General features: G+C 34.7%; 1 protein-coding gene across 4 annotated transcripts in view; it reads right to left on the bottom strand.

Moving 5' to 3' along the window:
• Positions 1–5180: 5180 nt before the first annotated feature.
• The window catches only part of LRRC49 (leucine rich repeat containing 49), a 191728-nt gene continuing 172883 nt past the window's right edge, over positions 5181–24025 (bottom strand). For all 4 annotated transcript variants that reach the window (XM_081292760.1, XM_081292759.1, XM_081292762.1 and 1 more), the window contains 2 exons: positions 16125–16278; positions 5181–5796 (listed from right to left, as the gene is read on the bottom strand). In XM_081292760.1, coding sequence (XP_081148886.1) covers positions 5593–5796; positions 16125–16278 — 358 coding nt within the window. In that variant the 3' untranslated portion in view covers positions 5181–5592. The remainder of the gene's footprint in view (positions 5797–16124; positions 16279–24025) is intronic.

Here is a 24025-nt window from a genome sequence, read left to right on the forward strand (position 1 = left end):
AAGTTCCAAAACAGACAAAGCAATGGAGACAGAAATTAGAACAATAATTGCTTGTAGGGGAGGGCGGGGTAGACTAAAAGAGCTTTTCTGAAGGGATCAATATGTCTTATATCTTCACTGGGATGTTGATTATATTTTCAAAATTAATAAAATTGTACACTTAGGTGAATTTTACTGTATGTAAAATTTATCTTAAGGGGAAAAAAAACCCTGAAAAATCTCTTCTTTGCACAAAAGCCACCAAGGCCCCCTACTCACTTTCACACATCGAATTGCAAAAAAAGGAAAACTAGCTTTTAGTGGGTATGTGAAACAACTGGAACTTGAATTCTCTGCTTGAATTTTCCACCAGTCATTTTAAAGAGCATTTGGACAACACTGAATACAGCTGAATGTGTGCACATGGCCCCAGCAATTGCACTGCTAATTGTGTACCCTGCAAACACACATGGAAACAGGTATAGTCAGAGCAGCAAATCTGTACTAATTTTAAAGTAGAAAGCTTTTGATGCACACCAATAGGAAAACAATCAAATCAAGGACTGGCCATGCAACTGAATATCAAATAGCAGTGAAAATGAAAGATCTACTTTCATCAATGAGGACGATTCTCAAAATAAACACAGAGTTAAAGGAAGAAGGCATACTGCATCATGCCACTTATATAAATTTGGAAAATATAAAAGCTCAATTAAATAAACTCCCTATGCATTTATGCATAACAAGCATAGTATGAAAACATGAATGAATAATAAGTATGAAATTCAGTACCGTGGTTACCTTTAGGGAGGAAAAGAGGGTGCACAGGGGCTCCATCTCTACTTGAAATGTGTTATTTTTAAAATCTGAAGCAAATGTGTAAAATATTAAGATCTGTTATGCTTGGTGGTAGATGCAGGGTATTTTATTTGAGATACTACTCTGCATATATTTCTGCATGTTGAAATATTTCAAGATAAACAAAGAGAAGTCAACTCTGTGACTACTGAGGCTTACAGGGACTGGTGAAGGAATTAATAGTTTCATTGTCTCTTGAAAAGAAAATGCAAACTATTTCACTCTCCAAGAAGTGAATTTCTTCTTTAAGAGTCATTTATTCTTTAGCTATTTGAATACACTTTAGCTCTTTCCATAAAAGATTTGAGGTAGCTTGAAAAAAAGAAGACACCTACAATGAGTAAGGAAAACATAAGGAGAAAATCAGGATCAAAGATAACAAATATTCCATTAATACTGGTGGACCACAGTTGCTGAGATCAAATTTCAAACTTGGCTCTGAAATTCTTGGCAATAGTAACCACATCATCTCTAGCTGACCCGTAAAAGCAGGTTAGAAAAACTAATCTTTGTTCTTTAAGGCTTAAATTTAATGTTTTCCTGAGCAGTCTCTATTCTATTTTGTATTTTGCCTTACTAACTAGCCAGGTCTCTCCTTCTTCTTCCACCCTTCCCTCTCTTGTTCCCTCCTTTCTTTTCTTTCCTTCCTTCTTTCCCTTTTCCTTTTCTTCTTTCTTCCCCACCCCTTCAAGAATATCTTATTAAACAATCTGGAACCTGAGAGAATCAAGCCCAGGTTTTGCCAAAGAAAAGATGACCAGGTCATGTTTTGATCTATCCACAGACTATTAATAGAAGCATGGCACAAAAATGTGGAAAGATGCTAGGAGCCACAAGCAAATATACGATGTATGGCACCTTTGGTTGTAAAGTGACGCCAGCTAGCCACTGAGATATGATTATGTTAAGATTTACATTCATATGGAAATTGGACTCCCGCTGTTCACCCTGGCCTGCTACCGGACTCATGTTACGGGACTCATAGAGAGTTCCCATTGGTTGGGGAAGGATAGTAGGAGGAAATTCCGGGGGAGGTCTGGGGGACCCCCGGTTCCGGGAGACGGGAGGTTCCGGTAGACGCCCGCGTGGGAGGACCGGGTTTGGCTTGCCGGCGCCTACAGAGTCTTGGCGGCTTTTTCAAAATAAAGTTTTGTTCCTGCTTGAGTGGCTCGTGATTCTGTGCCCAGCCAAGACTGCGGCAGAAAGACATAGGCGAATTATTATTTATTCTATGGATAAGCTTAATCACAATGAAAGAAATCATAAAGAAAAACAATGAAAGATTTAACCACATGAAAAAACTTAGATAAAACTAAAAGGCACATAAACTATAAATATCATTTAACCAGTGAGCATTTTGTTCTCTTAAAAATAATATAACAAGAACTCCAAATAATAATAATAATAATTACTGTTATTATTATCATCATTATTTGTGGTACTGGGAATGAAACCCAGGGCCTCACACATGCTAAGCAAGTGCTTTTACCGAGCTATATCCTCAGTCTGATGACTCCAAATTTTATAATCTAGCCCAGCCCACACTTCTCAACTCTCAACTCCTATATCTACACCTGCTAAACACCTGTGCTTGGATATTTAATAACCATATTGAAATCAATAAGTATAAGACAGACTCCCTGATCTTTTTCCTCAAAGATACTCCATTCATGCTCCCGTCTTACTTGATAATAACTCAATCGTTTTAGTTGTCTAAGCTCAAAACCAAAGCACTATTATTCACTCCTATCTCTTATATCCCACATAGTCTATCAGGAAATCTTGTTGGTTCTGCCTCTAAAGAAAACCCCAGATCCCATCACCTCTTGACACTTTAGCTGCTACCACCTTGATCTGAGTCAATATATCTTTTGCCTATATCAGTTTAATACCCTTCTCCCTGGCCTCCCTAATTTGATACTTGCTCTTACCCCTTCTTCATTTTGATATTCTCTCTCTCTCTCTCTCTCTCTCTCACACACACACACACACACACACACACACACACAATACATATTTCCCTTCTCTGGAAATCCCAAGTAGAAAGAGCATGTTCCATGGATCATCCCTCACTTACAATATAAGGCAGTCCTATAAGTCCTATATTATATATATATATATATATATATATATATATATATATATATATATATATATATATATATGTCTGTGTGTGTGTATATATATATTTCCCAAATATATAGTGCTGTCCATCTATTTATATGCATTTTACATTAATATTTATACTGTACTTTATGTTCTTCAATGTGCTGTACATGTAGACACGTTTGTGAAATTCTCATCTTCTATTTGCTATCCTACAGTGTAATAGCAAAACATGAAAACAGATTAGGAAAGACAATAGGTATCATAATTTTCCCCCAATGTCAAATCCTTAAGACTAACAGAGAATGTGGTCTCTGTTCACTATTTATTGACTGAAATATCCTTGATGAGTTATTTAACACTCTGTCTCAGTTTTCTAATGCTCAAATAGGGGTAACTAGCATGCATATATTACAGTGTTAGGAGACTAAATGTGATGACGCACATAAGGAGCTTATAATAGTGTAAGACACTGCTCAACGAATCTTTGTTGTTATGGTTATTATTATTCAGCATGGAGAATATGTATCCCAGTGTACTCTCTGCTCTGATCAGTAACAGATAAGGAGCATGGCAGGGCTGTACTGGCTCACATGCCAGGACTTCAGTGGAGTGAAGTGGGGAGCTGATATCATCCTCAGATTAAGTAGCACAGTTAACTAGCCATAGATCCAACAGTATTTTTGGTACCAGCCCAGATCCAGCACGTACCATCCAATTGCTGAAGTAGAATGTGGGAATATTATATCCCTGACTGGGGGATACTAGATGCTTCTACTTTTGAGAAAGCCACAATACTCTGTTTCTGCCTGAGATTACTTTTGCAAACAAAGCAGAACTTCAGCACACCCTAGAACCTCTTCCTCTTCTCTGGAAATCCCAAGTAGAAAGGGCATGTTCCATGGATCATCACTCACAATATAGGACAGTCCCTTAATACCAGATCTAATTGACCCAGGTCCTCCTGCGCATTTCATCTGGGGGTTAATCCTCACCTAGGAACTCCAACAAGCAAATGGAGTTTGGAGAATAGAACTGGACGGGAGGACACAGCCACTGGGAGTTTAGGACCAGACAAAATAAGGATTCAAGAGTAGAAATCAGTATGGAGAAGGGGAAGCAAAGAGTAAGAAACTTAGGTACAAACAAAGGAGAGACCAAAGTGAAGAATAGGGAGGCTTGGTTTCCCAAACAAGTCAGAAACCCTATTTCTAGGCCTGAAGCAGGTGTGCGTGGAGCCTGCAGTGGCCGAGCAGGTTTACTACCAACTCAACCACTGCTGTGACCTTGGGTCCCTCAAGTTCTCAGAAGAACTGGTGAGGGCTGAAGAACAGATCAGGAATGGGAGGATTAGGCGAGGAGAGGAAAGAAGCTGGATAGGTTGTTTATTAAACAGCCAGGCTATCCACCTGCAAATCCCAGAGCCAGGAATAGCTCCCCACATTCCTGAAGAGGCACAGGTTCTTTTATCTTTCCTACATAGTTTAAGTACAGGAAGAGGATAGTCTTAGTTTTTCTTTCCACATCACCCTCAAGCAGGGATCTCATTTCTATACCAAAGAAGGTTTAAAACCCTATGAGAGATCATGAGTCACCAGCCAGATGAGAAATGGTCCTTGTTCCAATTTGGAGAGGCTGAGGGATCACCAAGCATCTATGGCACAAAATTTATGGTTCAACTGGTGTCCCAAACAGTTAAGAATAACAGCTCCATTTATTGGTTATATGCTGAGTGCCAGGCATTGTGAGAAATGCTTTGCATGCACTATCTCCTGTGGTCCTCACGACAATCTTAAGAAGCAAGTACTATTATGATAAAACTGAGAATTAGATGGGTTATAAATTAGTAAGCTGGTAGCTTAGTGCCAAAATGTTAATCCATGACAGTGTGATGCCTATAAAAAGAGCCTCATGGCAGTCATTAAGAAGGAATCAACTCTCATCAAAGCAGACTTACTGATTTGTGACTGCATTTTACATTCACTCAGGATCCTTTTAAGATCAAGCATTTTCTTTCTATCCTAGTATTAACTTATTTTAATATTCTCTGCCCATAGGGACTCCCAGGTCTCCCTGTTGTGCCCTGAAAATACATCCCTAGAAGAATGGGGCCTCCTCCCACGTAGGTGAACAGCAGGGATCCTACCCAACAAAAGCAGAACATAAAAATACATCAAATATGACAATACTGACTGGACTAAAGAGGCGAAAAAAAATTTTTTTAACTAATGTATTAAGTTTATTCTTCACTCATAAAAAAGAACATATTTTTGGCTTTGAAATCATGACATAAAATAAAAAGGCAAACGAATGAAAACCATCAGCTGAAAGTAGGTAGAAGCAACTCATGCTGACCCATCAGCAAATGCCATGTGCTTTGGGCTATAGCGGGGGCTCTGATCAGAGCAAGAACGGAAGATGCATTGCCAACCTAACATCCAAGCATCTGGTCAACACATATATGAAATGAATCCTCCCTTTTTCCTGCTTTCCTTCTTAATCTTTAACTTTGAGAACAATAGGCAATAACGTTTGATGCTACTCTTCCTAGTTTGTAGGATAATGTTGTTTTAACATATTTAATCTGCATATTTTCAACCTTTAAAAAAAAGTAAAACTGCCAAAATCAACGGTAACTAAAAGCCCTCTCTATTTTTGGTCAGTTATCTGCTGTAGGCAGAGCTTCATATAGGAATTTTTATTGCGGATTTCTATGACTGCATCCCTAACAAGCTCAATGAACATCTGCGGCCAAAGCTTCTGCAAAGCTTCATTTTTCATATTGATTTCTGTGGCTTCCTTCACAAGGTCTTCTATATACATTTTGCAGAATTTCTTTTTCTCCTTTATTTCCTGTTAAAAAAAAGAAAAAAACGTTTTTAAAATCATAACCAATCCAAAAGCCAAAGCAGTGATTAGCTGAACCAGAGAAACCTGAAATAATTTATTTTGATTCCTTAATCCCTTTCCCACACACAATATCATACACACACACACACACACACACGCACACACACACACATACGCACACACACACACATATATTTAACTGTAATCACTAGATCGTTACACTATTTCTCCTATCTCAGTGGTGGCTTAGCTCACACAAGTCAGCTGAATGCACACAGTCTCATGGCTTTCAGTGGCTAATGTGGCAGGGTACAGACACTGACAATTTTGTTGGTATTTATTTAGTTAATATCCACATATTTTAAATAGTTATACTCTGAATTTACTCTCTAGGTTAGGAAAGCATATAGTGGAATATTACATTGAAATATGTGGCCTTGATCTTCGGATAAAGTTGGAGAAGAGTGTACAAAGAGGAAAAGAATATATATAAGCTCAGGACCTGAAGGTAGCCTTCTAAATAAATAGTGTTCCCTTCCCTCTCAACTTCTGAGTCTAGCAGTCTACAAATGAAAAACCTAGTTCTAAACATGACAGAGGAATTTTTGGGCCAGAAGATATTTGGGAATTAGGCCCCAATTTCATCACAGAGTCTAAAAGAAAGCCATTTTATTAGGGCTAGAGGTATAACTCAGCGGTAGAGGGCTTGCCTAGCATACATGAGGCCCTGGGATCCACCCCCAGCAAAACCAAACACACACACACACACATACACACACTTGAATTTAAGAATTCAACATTTATTTTGACTATTGATACTGCTGGAGAGTGTCAAGGCTTGATTATGAAAAATGTCATAATATATATAGAAAATCAATGTAATATCACATAATCAGAATTATAGAGAACTAATTCATATCAATGAAGAAGGATGGAAATAATAGATGTTGATAATAGATTTAGGAAAAAGATCCACTACTTAGAACCAACTTAAATCAAAATACCAAAATAATATCAAGGTTAATTAAAAAGCTAAATTTAGAATATTATAAATATTGTCATTAAAATTATGGAGATTTTTAATTTGAAAAATGCTTATAATATTAAGCACAAAAAGAAAAACTGAAATTTTGATAGGGATTGGATTACATGAGTATGTGCATTTGTCAAAATTCAACAATAGTATACCTAAGGTTTATATTTCAGTATATAAATTTCATTTCAAATTAAGAAGCTATATCAAATATTAAACTCTAATCAATGATATGCATGCTGAATTATTTAGGAAGAAGCATATGAATGTCTACAATTATTTTGAAATGATTTTTAAAAACAACATGAACAGATGGATGAATAGAGGGATGGGAGATTCATCAATGAAACAAGTAAACGAAACTGGATAGTACAATGTTAATGGTAAAACATAGGTTTGGGTGTATGAGTATTTACCATTAAATTCAACTTGGCTGTACATTTGAAATTTTTAGTAAAAAATTGGGAAATAATACATAGAAAAATATTGAAAAAAATGTACTGAAGTATCAGTAAGAGAGTCTTCAGGTATTTTTTCCTCTTTTTTCTATTTTTCTTATTTTTTAAAAATTCTTACCATTTTTACAACAAAATGTTTTTTTTAAAAAATTCTTCATTAATTAATATAAAATTAGTAGATCCAAATTGCACTTTCCTAGAAAATTGTAGAAATTTTCTTTTGTCATGTAAGACATCTTAAAATAATTTCAGCATTGAGGGGTTAACATACTGATGTGATATTGTTCATGGGCTAAAGCAACAGATCATGAACTGACCTATCCTAAAAACATGCACAAGATTTTGATAGATTATAAACAATAATGGGTCCAGCTGGCTGCTTCTTTGATGAGTCTAACTTAGCTCTGACTCTGAAACACAGTCTGGAACTCAGTCACCTGCACTAAGTTAGCTTGATGAAAACAGCATGAGCTGCTTCTTTTTAACACTCAGTGAACCTGAGCTACATAGGAACCAGCAGCATGAAGGCCAAGTGTGATTCACTAGAGATCAGTAACCAAAAGAGCGATATTTTATAACAAGCAATGCATTTACACAAGTAGAAGGTACAGAACCTATTTAGTAAATGCTCTCAAATACATTTCCAAATTTCTCATTATAGATTTTGAATTTAAAAAAATAAAGACAGAGTTCCATCATTAAGACTAGACAAAATTTTATAACAGTTTAGAGATAACAAAAATAAAAAATTTTAAATGCTGCATTTTGTCATATCACTTACACATAATACAAATTAAAATTAACTTTTGGCAACTGACATAAATACAATTTTTGGTGTTTTAAAATTTCCTGCTATAGTTGCTTCTATTGTTCCCCTACGACATGTTGAAACAGAATTATAATTGTTATAATAGCCCTTAATTTAGCAATTGTGTTTGAAAGAATTTTTATTTCTTCATTTCTTCCCTCCTCCAAGCCAGTTACTCTGTGTGCCTGTGAAAGCTCATCAGGTATCTGCCAGGATAACTCACTCTGCCTGTCCAAATGATCCTGTGAAGAACACATAATAGATAGCTTTCTTCCCTGACCCATCAAGGAGTTCTTACTCTTTGAATTAGTCTTTTCTTTCTCAAATGCATTGATATACTTATTTCTTTTTATCCCATAATATTCCTGGGGTTCATAAAGCAAGTATTTTGCAAGTTCAATCCTGATGAGATGAACTCTATACAATATTATTTATGCTATTTCATGGAACTAGAAATGTGTTGTTACAAAGATGGTTGGGGAGGGCAGGGGATGTGGCTCAAGCGGTAGTGCGCTTGCCTGGCATGCCCAGGGTGCTGGGTTCGATCCTCAGCACCACATAAAAATAAAATAAAGATGTTGTGTCCACCGAAAACTAAAAAATAAATATTTTTTTTGTAAAAAAAAAGATGGTTGGGGAAAACGTCAATGGTGGGATTTGTTATAGAGTAATTTTAACTATCATTATAGTTGTATTATTTGTATTAGAATTTAATCTGTATCTCCATTTTACAAATGGGAAACAAGGTCAATAAGGTTGAGACAATTTCTCAGGATTAGACATCATGCATTAAACCTTCCCTAGAGAAAGAATTGGCAGTCTAGTTGGGAGACGGCCTACATATATAAGCAGCTAACTAAAAAATAAAATAGTAATTTAAGTGCTGAATGAAATGGTCATCCATTAAATATAATCAGTACTCTGGCAAAAAAAAAAAAAAAAGCATTCTTTTCATTGGATGGTCAAGAAGTCACCACAATATATTGTAAAATAATCCATGATCAGAAATCAGAAGGTCTCAGTTCTAGAGGCAGATCAGTCAAATGTTTACCTGTGACCCTGAATAATTCACTTGTTTCCAGTTTTCCTTATCTAAGAACAGAGCCAGATTCTTTAAAGTCCTTTTCAGCATTCTAGGTCCATCTTGAATCTTTTGTAGGTGAGTCAAGAGAATGGATGGACAACTACCAAGTGACAGAACTTTGCCAGGAACAATAAAAGGGTCTACTTAACCTGTTTTGTGAGAAACTCACCTGAACTTATTTTCTCAACAACTCAGTATGTACAGAGAAGAGAGACTGAGGACTTTGTGCTGTAGTGAGTTAAGTATTTTTCAAGATGTGGGGAGCGTGGTGTAAGTGAAGGAATGCTGGCCTGTGAGTTAAAAGAGAGTGATTAAGGGACTTGGGCAAGGTCTCTCAGGTAATAAGTGGTAATCAGGGGCTCAAGTCCAAGTCTCCTGACAGTAAGCCTAGTGTTCTTTTCAAAATACTATGTGGCTTCAGATTTCTTCTTTTCCCTTTGAATTTCCTCAAAACAGGAGTCAATATTCCCTGTCTTTACCTCTTCATTGCTTATTTTTTGATCAAACCACTTTAATCAAGACTTTGCTTGTATGACTCCACTGCAGTTATTTATATTTAAAAATAATCTCAATGACCTTGTCTGCTAAATTTATCAAATTTTTCCTTTACAGTTTGTGCACTTGGAGTATTAAAAAATCATAACCTATGCAACCAAGGTCATACAAATTGTCTCCTATTTTTAAAATAAGAACTTTAAAGTTTTTCTTTTTGTACTTGGGTTTTTATTTGATCTAGAGTTAATTTCTTGTAGTATAGTGTGAATGTGTTCAATACGTTGTTCTGATTGGAGATCCCATTTCTTATAAACAGACTGTTGTCAGTAGTTTGTAATGCCTACTACCTGCATACATTTCCCTCACCAGTATGGCATACTCTGGCCCTCTGTTTTGTTCATGAGTCTATTTGTTTATCCCTATATTGTTTTAATTACCATCACTTTATAATAATGCTTGATGTCTGCTAAGGCAATTTATTTCTGCTTTCCTCTGGAGTATGATAGTTCCTTTACTCTATCAGATAACTTTTAGGATCAGGTGGTGAAGTTCCACAAGAATCACATTCACACTTGAATTAGAACTGGCATATATTTATAAATGAACTTAGGAAGAATTAACATATTTTTAATGTAGAACATTTCTGTACATTAACAAACTATTTAGTTTTTCCCTAGTGACTTTCAACTAGAAAGTCATAATTTCCCCAATAAAGGGCTTATATATATTTTATTACCCACTCCTCAGTATTTGTTGTTATAGTTAATGGTATCTTATTTTAAATTTACTTTTGAATAGACAATACAACAATTATTAGGCTGTTGGCCCTTTATCTTTTTGATTTCTAAAAGCTCTTTAAAATTTAGGGATATGAGTTGCAAACTATTTTTCCAGTTTGTCATTTGTCTTTACTTATTTGATCCTCATGAAGACATTTCTCGTGGATTTTTCTAGAATTTTCATGCTTTCACTTTAAACTTTAAAATCTCTGACCAATTTGGAATTTCAATTGATATAAGATGGTATGTCTGAATCCAGTTTTTTTTTCCAGATAGTTCTTCAGTTATCCCCAAATCATTAGTAGATAGTCCCCTTGACTTATTTGAAATTGCTCCCTAATTATATGATGTAATCTTCTATATTTGGAAATAAACCTGAATTTTTCTTTCTATTCCATTAGTATATCTCTTCACAACCACTCTAGTTTAGTTGATAAGCCTTTAAAATATGCTTTAATATCTAATAGTGCTAGCCTTCTTCTCATTGTTCTTCTTTTTCAAAGTTTTGGCTATTAGTTATTATTTTTCCACATGCACCTTAGGATCAATGTGTTTATAAAAAGCCTCAACAAAACATTTTTGATATTCTTATTTGGTTTATATTATACTTTTAAATTAACTTAAAGAAAATTGACATATTTTGCTTGAGCGCCTTCTTATTTAAAACATGGTAGGTTTTTCCATTTGTATAAATATTTTGTGTGCTTTGTTAATGCTTTAAAGTTTGCCTTATACTCATCTTGCATATTTACATTTGGTTTATTATATGTTTATTAGTGCATTTTACATTACTATAATGAAACATCCAAGGTAGGCTACTTTATAAAGCAATTGCTCACAGTTCAGGAAATCCAGCGTTTAGGAGTACATCTGGTGATGGCATTCTTGGTGGCAATGTCCTGAGGCAGTACAGGAAATTACATAGCAAGAGACAGGGAATGCATATGTCTATCTTTTGGTCTTTCTCATCGTACAGTGCCACCAGTCAGTTAGTCATACGGATTCCACACGATGACTTTATCTAAACATTTCTCTAAATACCATGGTTGGATCAAGTTTTTACCATCTTAATATCTCACAATAGAGATTAAATTTCAACACATGTACCCTTGGGTGACAGTTCCATCATATCTAAACCACAGCATGAAGTATTTTACTTTTTTGCGTTGCTACTATAAGAACTTTTCTTCCATTATATCTTTTTTCTGCTTATTATTTGTAATGTGGAAGCTGGAACTGAATTTTCTTACAGCTTTTTATAGTTTCTCAATTAATTCTCTTGGAATTTTCAAATATTCAGTAATACTGTCTACTGTACTAGAAAGTCCCCATCTTTTGAAGTTACCACTGATTTCTTTCTTTTACCTAAATGTATTGTTTGTAGCAACAAATAATGATGATATTAGATGTTCTTGTCTTGATATTGACTTCAATGGCGTATTAGGGTTCTATTTCTGTGTGACAAATTAACTCACACTTTGCAGTTTAAACAACATACATCTATCACCTCAGTTTCCATGTATCAAGAGTACAGGAATAGCTTTGCTGGGTGGTCTGCTAAAGCATTCACAAGGCTGTAGTGAAGGTGTTGGCCAGTATGTGTTCCTTTCTAAAGCCCCTCTTCTAAGTTGAAATAATTGCTGGCAGAATTTAGCTTTATTTCCTTGCAGTGACAGGAATGAAGTACCTATTTTCTTGCTGGCTGTTGGCCCAAGGTTATGCACACCTCCTAAAAGTTCTTGTAGATCCTTGCCATGTGGCCCTCTCAAATCATGGCAGCTTTTCTCTTCAAGTCCAACAGGAGAATCTTTCAGGGAAAGCTTGAATACTCCTTTAAAGGACCTGCCAGATTAGGTTAGGCTCACTCAAGATAATACCTTTTTCCACTACTCAGTTCCTTCTTATCTGTGGTTCTGCTTTCTGTGGTTTTAGTTAATTGTAGTCAACTGTGGTCTGAAAATATTAAATGGAAAATTCCAGAGAAACAATCCATAACTTTCAAATAACTTTCATTATAGTATATTATTGTAATTGTTCTATTTTTAATTATCATTGTCAATCTCTAGTTGCCTAATTTATAAATTACATAGGTATATATGTTTGCACAGGAAAAACATGACATATATAGGGTACAGTAGAATCCAATTTTTAGGCACTCACTGGGGGTCTTGAAAATTATCCCTTGAGTATAAAGGCAGACCTACTGTATCTGCAAAGCCTGTATACTCTGCTACATTCCATTGGTTAATATGTAAAGTCATAGAGTTTACACATCCTTAGGGGAGGGGATTATACAGGGATAATGTGGATACAAGGGGGCAGAAATCATGAGGCCAACTTAAAATTTTGCCTGCTAGTAATGCTAATGTTTCCAGAGTTTCCCCATTACTATGACAGTTACTATCCAATTTTTCTGGACTCTATTTAAATAGAGTTAAAGAAGTCAAGAATGAACGATAAATTTTGTGAACTTTATTTTTGATGTACATAGAAATAATCATGATTTTCACTTTAGATTTATTAATTTTCTCATATTAAATCTTTCTTGCATTTCCAGAATGTACTATATGTGGCTATAAAGCTTATTAGCCATTTAATGTTCTGCTGCATTCTACTTGATGACATTTTTAAAAGATTTTTGCAACTATATTCTTAAGTATCTGATCTGACTTTTTCTTTCCTCGCAGGTTTTATAATAAATTTAATGCTGTTTGTCTTGAAGAAATGGAAGTTTTCCTTCTTTTTAAATACTCTTAAACTACTTAAAAATCTCTGGAATTATCTGTTCCTTAAACACTGGGTAGGTTTCTCTATGAATTGTCCTTGTTTTATATGCAGCTCTTTGACATTTTAAAAAATCTCTATTATAAAAATTTGTACATTTAAATTATGTACACACACACACACCTATAATTTAATTCGTAGAACCATATTTAGGAAGAAGGCTCATAATCCTGCCAGGTTGTCTTTTCTTCTTCTAGCAATACCAAGAAGCCTCTAATGGCCAACAAATTATGTTTATTCTCTTTGAGCATGATTCTCCCAGTACACTTCAGTTTCATCTTTTAACACTGTCTTTCTCAACCTCTGTACTGCAACAATTAACTGCCTTGTAATTTCTGTCACTCTTTCTCTCTTTTTTATACTTTTGTGCCTTTTATTCACATCATTTTATTTGCCAGAATTGCCTTGTATCTATATATCATCACATAGCTCTATTTTGTCCTTTTTAAATATTAGGGAACATCTTCTTTAGAATGCTTTCCTTGATTTGGGTTAGTTATCTCTCCTCTTCTCTTAGAATAATGATTAATAACCCTTACATAAATCTATCTCCTCCATTAGAATATGAGATCCTTGAGGGCAAAGACAGTATCTTTCTATAACCTATTATATCACACAGTGTGTATGGTAGGTGCTCAAAGATGATTTTTTGAATGAGTGAAAAGTACAAATGTCAAGAAGGCTGAAATGAGATAAGGTAGTTGACTTCAAGTATTTGAAGGGTTTCCACATGGAAGAGACTTGTTCTATTTACTACATAAGGTAGTATTAGGATCATTAATAGTTGGAGTTGTTCAGTTTTAGTCAACTATTTCATTAAACACTGACCTTCCCTTTTTTTCTTTTTGTAGTGTTAGAGCATGCTAGGCAAGTGCTCTGTCATAGAGCTATACCCCCATCTCCTTCTTGTACTATAATAATTTAAAGGAGAATATGAACATTTTCTAGGATGCTATAAAAATATTATAGAATTGAGTTTTCAAATGATTTTTAGGCTGTAATTCTTAAAGGATTCTGTTAAGGTTTGATCTTAAATGTCCCTTAGAAACCTCATCTATTGAAGGCCTGGTCCTAGCTGATAGCACTACTGTGAGGTAGTGGAAACTGTAGGAGGTGGGAAGGGAGCTGAAGGAAGTTAAGTCATGGCGGGGGGGATGCCCTTAAAGGGCATACTGAGACCCCAGCCCCTTCGCTCTCTCTCTCTCTTTTTCCTGGCAGCCATGCAGTGAGCAGCTCTGTTCTACCATATACCCTTTGCCATGATGTTCTGTCTGGCCACAAGCCGGAAACAACAGAGCCAAGCCACCATGGACTGAAACCAAGCTGAAACAAATCTTTCCTCCTTTTAACTTGATTTTCTTAGAAAATCTGACTAACATAGATTCCAAAGAGACACTTCAGAACTAGGAGAGGGGTGAAGGGAAATGAATAGAAAATCTAATCAAATGAAGTTCCGAGTCCCCTACTTTTCTTCTATAACCACAGTTTCCACATACTGGGTTTTCAGCTACAATATGGCATCAATAAAGAGTTCATAATTGTTTAAAAGACATTTGAAAACCACTTATCTGGCTGTTTCACTTTCAAATTTGATGAGGATACACAGCATGCATGCTTTCTCTCTCTCATGTGCTCTCTCTCTCTTTCCTTATACACACACACACACACACACACACACACACACAAACCTTGTGTGAGGAGACATAGAAATACAACTATCTTTTTTTTTTTTGGGGGGGGGTAGTGGGGATTGGACCCAAGAGTGCTTAACCACTGAGCCACATCTGCAGTTTCTTTATTTTGAGACTAGATCCATTTTATTTTTGAGATAGTTGCTTTGCACCTTGCTAAGTTGTGGAGGCTGGCTTTGAACTTGTGATCCTTCTACCTCATCCTTACAAGCTGCAGAGATTAAAGGCATGCACCACCTGTTCAGTGATACATCTATATCTTTAGATATTTTATTTTTTGTGGTATTGGGGATTAAACTCAGGGGCACTCTACCACTGAGCTGTTTTGACACAGAGTCATACTAAGTTTCTCTGGCTGGCCTTGAATTTGCAGTCCTTTTGTCTCAGTCCCCCACATTTCTGGTATTTCATGACTGTGCCACAACAACTTAGTGAGATTCCATCTCAAAATAAAATAAAAGAGGCAGGGTATATAGCTTAGTATTACAGCAGTTGTTTAACATATGCAAGGCCCTGAGTTCAATCTCCAGTACCACAAAAACAAACAAAAATTCGGTTGAAGAATCTTAAAACTCTACAGTGATTTAGATGACTGTTTCTTCAGCTTTCCTGTAAGCTTCATCAAGGCAGGAACTTTGTAGGCCTTTTTCTTCTTTGTAGCTCTTGTAGTGCCATAATATTGTATTACCCCAATAAACTTCTGAACACATAAAGAACTAAAAGACTGGTTCCAGTTTTCCTGGCTAAGTATCCCTACTGGGAACACAACAGGTTAAATTACATAATTAAGAACACAGAAGTTCAAGGTGTATAATGAAATATATAAATTAAAACATTAAGAGCCTAAGACAAGAGAATAGAGATGGAGATTATGCTGTGTCCTCTCCTGGTTTGGCACAGGCTGGTTAACTGCCCACACAAGCCTATGTTTCTTTTCTTAATTCAGATAGATGAGGATCCTTAGTCCAATTTTGATCTAAATTTTTGGGAATAAATTTCTTTAAAATATTCTTTTCTACTAAAAAAAAGATGGAACCACGTGCTCTTCTTCATCTCAGAGCTCTCTACTCCTTTCTATTTCCTTGGTGTCTACTGTCCTCAGCTTTGTATGTAAAGGAAGGTGAAACACGCAACATCCAAACCTTGAGCCACATGGAATATATCCAGGGACCAGATTTCAAAGATTAATGGTATTTTACCTCTAGCTTTTCATGATAAAATTCTCTTGTGGTATAATTGAGTGTAGCACGATTTGTGTTTTCTCCTACAAGTCTTTTGTTATCATTATTTTCTTCACTGACAATGCCAGGTTTTTTTCCTTTGGTTTCTAATAGATACCGGAATTGCTTTTTCCTGTAGAAAAATAATAAAGAGATTTTACCATTTACACCTTAGATAGAGCTCAAATCTCCAGAATTCATATATGAAGAACTCAAAAACTTAACACCAAAAAAGCCAAATAACCCAATCAATAAATGGACTAAGGAACTGAACAGACACTTCACAGAATAAGAAATAACAGTTGATCAACAAACATATGAAAAAATGTTCATCATCTCTAGGAACAAGAGAAATGCAAATCAAAACTACTCTAAGATTTCATCTCACTCCAGTCAGAATGGCAATCATCAAGAATATAAGCAACAATAAATGTTGGCAAGGATGTGGGAAAAAAAGGTATACTAATAAACTGCTGGTGGGATGGCAAATTGGTGCAACCACTATGAAAAGCAGTATGGAGATACCTCAGAAAACTTGGAATGGAACCACCATTTGACACAGTTATCCCACTCACTGTTTTATACCCAAAGGACTTCACATCATCATAGTGATTCAGCCACATCAATGAGAAGTTGTGCTACATTTGTGTACAATGTATCAAAGTGCATTATACTGTTATGTATAACTAATTAGAACAAAAGTAAAAGACTAATTATTATGCTTTAAAATCAATAGAAATAAAGTGGCTATTTTATTGTTAAAAAAGAAAAATAATAAAGAGATTTTGAGAGTTGCTTATCAGACTTAAAAAATATCTATTTTTTGTTGACTTTAGAGGGGAGCCCTATGCTTTTCTGAACATCTGCTTTATGAATCTGTGTTTATTATTTATTTGTACTCAGTTTGGTATCCATTCTATAAATTAACATATTCTATATATTTTTCTTTATTCTATAATTAACAACCATTAAAAAATGCCTTAAGTATTTCTAAAATGAAAAAAAATTACCTTAATAAAAAACAACACACATGTACACAAAATAATCAGAGCACAAAACAATCCAAATAAGGAGGTAGTAGAACAAACTTTTAGTCTTTATATTCTATAAAACATGTTAGTTACCCTTTACAAATTACACAAATACTTCATAATGTCATTTATGTAGTTCAGTAGTTTTACTCATAGCTAGAAAATGAAATGGAATACTGATTAAACTTTTTTTAAAAAAAGCAAAACAAAAAACTAAAAATCTCCAACTGTCAGCATATCAGGCAAGGTCCTAAGTAGGTGGTTAAGTAATTAAATAGGAAGCTGAATTCCAGAGGGCTGCAATCCATCATAGGGTATATCTCTGAATGAAGTGATACTAACACTTTACTGTGAATTGAAGATTGGGAACAAAAGAGGGATATATCTTTAAAAATCCCTTCTTTTTTATTTAAAAGTATAACAATTATTTTAGAAATTTTGGGGAAGCATAAATTTTTAAAAATATAAAGAGATAAATGTCATCCATTAGCCTATACTGCATAAGTTCACATAAATCTATTACTGTTCACATTTGACATATTTCTGAGAAGCTTCTCCTATAAATTTTAGAAAAGGTAAGATCATACCATATATACCATTTTGTATGCTTTATTTCACTTATTCTTACATAATAATAAGCATTTTCTATGTAATTAAATATTATAATCAGTGAATGAATAAAAAGTTAATTGTGATATAAATCGCAATTTTTTAATTAGAAATTTGGTTGTATAATTGTCTCACTTTTGTAAAAAACATAAGAGGGTGGCATATAGGTCTTTATTTGTATTTACATTTTATTTTGATTGTTAAATTATAAAAGGAATGTCCACACATTATATATTACCCTTTTTTAGTCTTTTCAAATAATTAACTGTTTTGAATATTATATCTTTAAATTTATTCATGATTATTTTGCTGTTCTTTTCCTAATTTCATGAAATACAGGTTTAGTTCCATAGTTTCAGCCTTTAATCTTTCCAATGCACCCAGTTCATGGCTAACCTGTTTCCATTTAGTACCAATTTAGTGACCTCACAAGTTTTGAAATGTGGCACTTTTATTATATTTCAACTCACAGTAGTTTCAGTTTTCCATTATGAAATTGTCTTTAACCTATAGGTCATTTATAAATGTTTCTTAATTTGAAAATATGTAGGAATTTTTCTGGTTATCTTTTTGTAACTGGGTTAAAGCTTAAACACATTTTGAGCAAAGAATTAGTCCATGTGATTTCAATTCTTTCAATCTGTTGACATTTGCTTTATAGATAGTACTTGAACAACTTTAATAAATGTTTCGTTTATACCTGAAAAGAATGTACATTGGAGATAATATTTTTTAAATGTTAGGTCAAATATGTTGTCATATTGTTCAAGTATTTTATGTCCCTTTTCTCTTACTTGGAGGTGATAAAAACATCTCACTCTAACTGTAGACTTGTAATTGTGTCAATTTGGGGTCATAAGTTTAGAAGGCTATGCTAAAAATGCATACAAATTTAAATTTAAACTGAACTTATTATTTTGAAATGATCTTATTTATTTCTAGAATTGATTTAATCATGGGGTCTACTTGAATCTTTCATCTGATTGCTCTGGCTAGTGTTTCAAGAACTATGTTGAAGAGAAGCAGTAAAAGAGGGCATCCTTGTCTTGTTCCAGTTTTTGGAGAGAATACTTTCAACTTTTCTACATTTAGAATGATATTGCCTTGGGTTTAACATATATATAGCTTTTACAAAGTTGAGGTATATTCCTACTATCCCTAGTCTTTCTAGTGTTTTGAACATGAATAGATGATGTATTTTGACAAATGCTAGTTGTGCATCTATTGAGATAATCACGTGATGCTTGTCTTTAAGTTTATTGATTAATGAAATATGTTTATTGATTTCCATATGGTGAACCAACCTTACGTCCCTGGGATGAACCTCACTTGATCAAGGTGTACTATCTTTTTAATATGTTTAATATGTTTCTGTATCAATTTGCCAGTATTTTATTAAGAAATTTTGCATCTATGTCCATCAGGAATATTGGTCTGAAATATCTTCATTATTTTCTAATTTATTAGAATATAAATTTGCAAAATATTTTCTGATTATCATCTGTTTTTCATTAGTGTCCACTGTGATGTTTCCTTTTTTATCACATATTTTAGTAATTTGAGTTTTCTCTTTTTTTCTCTTTGTTAGCTTGACTAAGGGTTTATCAATTTTAATTATTTTTTCAAAGAACCAACTTTTTTTCATTGATTTTCTGGATATTTTGTTTCAATTTCACTGATTTCAGTTTTGATTTTAATAATCTTTTGGTGTTGATTTGCTCTTTTTCTAGGGCTTGGAGATGGTTATTTATTTGGTGACTTTCCATCTTTTTAATGAATGAGCTCAATGCAATAAATTTTCCTCTTAAGAAGTGCCTTCATAGTGTTTTGGATATGTTATACTGCTATTCTCATTTACCTCTAAGTATTTTTTTATTTCATCCCTGATTTCTTCTGCTATCCATTGGTCATTCAGTAGCATATTATTTAGTCTCCAGGTATTAGAGTAGCATCTATTTTTTATTTTATTATTGATTTCTAATTTTATTCCATTATGATCTGATAGAATGCAAGGTGTTATCACTATATTTTGTATTTGCTAAGAGTTGCTTCATGGCCTAAGATATGGTCTATTTTAGAGAAGGATCTTTGTGCTACTGAGAAGAAAGTATATTCAGTCATAGTGGATAAAATATACTTTATATGTCTGTTAAGTCTAAATCATTAATTGCATTTTTTAGTTCTATAGCTTCTTTATTTACTTTTTGTTTGGTGAATCTATCCAGTGATGAGAGAGGTATGTAAAAGTCACCCAGCATTATTATGCTGTGGTCTCTTTGATTCCTGAAGTTGAGAAGGGTTTGTTTGATGTACAGAGATGCTCCATTATTTGGGGCTTAAATATTTATTTTATGTCTTGTAGATGTATAATTTCCTTAAGCAGTATGATATGTCCTTTTTTGTCCCTTTTGATTAACTTTGACTTGAAGTCCACTTTATCTGATAGAGAATAGAGACCCCTGCTTGTTTATGAGATCCATGTGAATGATATATGATTTTTTCCCATCCTTACACTTTTAGTCTGTAGATGTCTTTGCCTATGAGGTGAGTCTCTTGGAGATGGCATATTATTGGGTCTGGTTTTTTAATCCAATCTGCCAGTCTGTGTCTTTTCATTCATGAGTTTAGGCCATTTACATTCAATGTTATTATTGAGAGATTATTTTCATTCCCTGTCATTTTGATTTATTCTAGTTTTTAATTTGAATTAGTTCCTCCTTTGATTTTCTTCTGTACTTCCTCCTTTTACCAGTTTTCACATTTATTTTTCATTTCTCCTTTATAAAATATTTTCTTGCAAATGTTTTGTAGTGCAGGCATTCTAGTTGTAAATTCTTTTTTAACTTTTGTTTATCATGAAAAATTTTTGTTTCATCATCAATTCTGAGGTTTAATCTTGCTGGGCATAGTATTCTTGGTTGGTATGCATTTTCTTTCAGAGTTTGTTATAGAGTATTCCAAGACCTCTGAAGTTTTAGTGTGTGGGTTAAAAAATCTTTTGAGATCTGGATTGGTGTCCTCCTAAATGTGATCTGTCATTTTTGTCTGGTAGCCTTTAAAATTCTATCCTTATTTATATAACAATGTGCCTTGGTGTGGATTTGTCATAATTTTGAACCTTTGGGGTCCTGTAAGCATCCTGTATCTGATTTTCCATATTATTCTTTAGGTTTGAGATATTATTTCATTGAAAAAATGATTCATTCCTTTCATTTGTATCTCTAAACCTTCATCTATCTCAATAAATCTTAAATTTGGTCATTTCAGGTTACCCCATATTTTTTAGAAGTTCTGTTCATGATTTATTAAACATATTTTCTCCATAGTCAACACTATTTTCAAGATCCTATTTATTTTTTTCATTGCCTGAAACTCTGTCTTCCAAGTGGTCTAGTCTGTTGGTGCTTTCCATTGAATTTTTATTTATTTCTTTTTTAGTTGTACACAATACCTTTATTTTGTTTATTTATTTTTATGTGGTGCTGAGGATCGAACCCAGGGCCTCACACGTGCTAGGTGAGTGCTCTACTGCTGAGCCACAATCCCAGCCCTCCATTGAATTTTCAATTTGGTTTATTGATTCCTTCATTTTGAGGATTTCTGCTTGATTTTTTTTTTAAGAATCTGTATTTCTTAATTGAAGTGATCATTCACTTCCTGTATTTTCTTTCTGATTTTACTCCTTACATCACCTTTGCCTCAAAGATTGCCTTAACTATGTATATTCTAAACTCTTTATCTGTGGTATCAATGGATTATGTTATTGAAGTATCTTGGTTTGTTTGGGGTGATTTGTTCCCTTGCTTTTTTCACATTTGTGTGCCTACCCATGTAACAGTATGGATCGGAGGCAGTAGAGTTTCTACCCTGTAGACTTATAGTGTCCTTGAAGGTTTCCATTTCCTCACCTTTTAGGGGGAGACAAATAAACCACCACAAATGCAAACAATATATAGCATTAAACTAAACAGTTCCTGCTATGACATCTACAGAGTTATAACAAACAAAAAGGATATGATCTGTTATTGACTACAAAAAAAAAAGTCTACAAAAGGGCTTACAATTTTGAATGGTGGATAGGGAAAGAAGAGAAGTGATAGATGTTATAATTGTGAAGGAAGAGGACAGAAAATAGAAGTAAAAAATTAAAGAAAGAGTGAAGAGAGAAAAATAGAGATTGGTTGTTAGTAGAAGAAAAGAGAATCAAGGGAAACAGATATGAGAGAGCAAAAGTATAAAGTAAAAATTTTAAAAATAAAAGAATACAAAACAAAACTGAAATAGACTAATCAAACAGCTTAGTCCTCAAAAAACTGACCCATGAAAAATAACTGGCTTTAAAAATGCTAGAAATTAAAAACTATGAATATGTATAAATGTCCATGAACCATTAAGGTCACAATTAAATAAACAAATAAAAAAAGAGAGTGAGAAAAGAAAAAGAAAAAGAAAGAAAGAATGAAAATGAAAAAAAAAATCTCTACAAAAAGTTAAAGAATTGTTTCTTTTGGAGTTCAAAAGATTCCTGGCTTTCCTTTTTCAGCAGTGTTAGGTGGGGTCACCTGGGGTATGATGCTTGCTCCAACCTCAGGATGGGGTTGCTAAAATGAGAAAATTAATCCTGTCGGTGGAACTCCTAGATGTGGGGTTTAGGCTTAAGCAGGCTCCAGGCTCTTTCTTCCATGAGTGTCAATTGGTCTGGACATTTTAAATCAGTGTACCTCCAGGGCCCAGCAGTTGCCAGTCCATGCTGGAAGACTGCACCCCAGGGATCTCCTCTGGGTTCTATTCATGTGATAGAGGAAACAATTCTTAGTCCACTCTGTCACCTGCGGAGTCCACATTTCCTGGTCTAGGGTTTAGTCTCCAACCTCAATCTGTCCCCCTCCTACCTTTTCGAAACCCTGGCTAGTTGCATCTTTCCCAGCCAGTCCTGCAAGCAGCTGGTTTGGAGGGGAAGGGAGAGAGCTGGGTGGGTTTCCATGACTCGTTGTCCCCTGGGTAAACCTCTCTCCACCTTTTGATTTTCTCCTGGTCACTTAGGCTCAACTTATGTCGTGAATTGTGGGTTTGCAAGGAATTGGCTACTCCAGCTCTTGGCACTTCTCAGCTGCGAAATGGTTCCTTCTTCTGTTTTCCACACACAGCTGGGAGACATGCAGTTTCTTTCCCTTACAAGGACATTATGCAGAGTGCCCTTCAGTTTAGTTGGTCAGTGTCCTTGATCTCTAAACTCTTTGTACTCAGACATGTCTCAGTCTTCCTAAAATTTCAGGTTCCTTTAATTCCCTTATCCCTCCACTTTGCTTGTGGAGGGACTGCTTTGGCTTACCAGTAGCAGAGGCTGAGGCACTAAGGATTTCTTCCTTATTTTATTATATTCAACATCTTGAGTTTCTGATCTGCTTTGAGTGTCCAGTAATGAATCCCGTCCCCCCTGCCCAATCCCACCCCAGCCTTTTTTGTTCATGAACTTTACTGAGAAGTTGCCTGATTTCTTGGTTTCTTGCCATGGAGCAACCAGGAAAGGGACATTCTTTCTCTATTCCGCCATCTTGAAAGCCTCCCCTCCATTAGTTTTTGTTGTTAATTAGTATTTATTATCTCTCCTGTAGGAAAGAAACTCAGGATTTTGGGGGATTTTTATTTTCAAGTTATTAAATTTTTAAAATACTATGCACTGTAGTATAGTATTTTAAAATGATGTAGAAAGAAATCAGTAAAAATTATACAAATTTTTACTGATTTCTTTCTATATCATCATTTCTTAAATTCAATAAGTCCCTTAGTTCCCCCCCCCACACACACACACAGAATGGTTTTATGGGGTTCTAGATGGAATAAACAGATCAATCAGATACACTTAAGTTAGATTTAAATTCAGACACAACTGGGCTAAGTGGAGAAGCTGGGGTAACATACAAGGTATTCATTTTGTTGATGTGAATTATAGCGGGGCAACATAGCTCTGGAGCCAGGTTTTGGGGAAGGGGCAAGCAACTTTCCAATCCCCAATACAGTGAATGAAAATGGTGTGATAGTGGGACTCAGCTGTAACAACAATCTCCTATTATCCATGATTACAGCAAGGTGGCAGCTTTCTTGGTGGGCTGCTTCTATGGTATCATTCTGGGAATAATCTGGAGGCCCAATCTAGAGACTGCTTCCTCAACTTTTCTAAAGATTTTGTAGATACCTAATTCCTGTGTATCAAGTTTCCTGCATATGCTAGCCAGAGTG

This window comes from Spermophilus citellus (genome assembly GCF_964194105.1).
Source record: "Spermophilus citellus genome assembly, chromosome: 4".
In the NCBI taxonomy this organism is placed as follows: domain Eukaryota; kingdom Metazoa; phylum Chordata; class Mammalia; order Rodentia; family Sciuridae; genus Spermophilus; species Spermophilus citellus.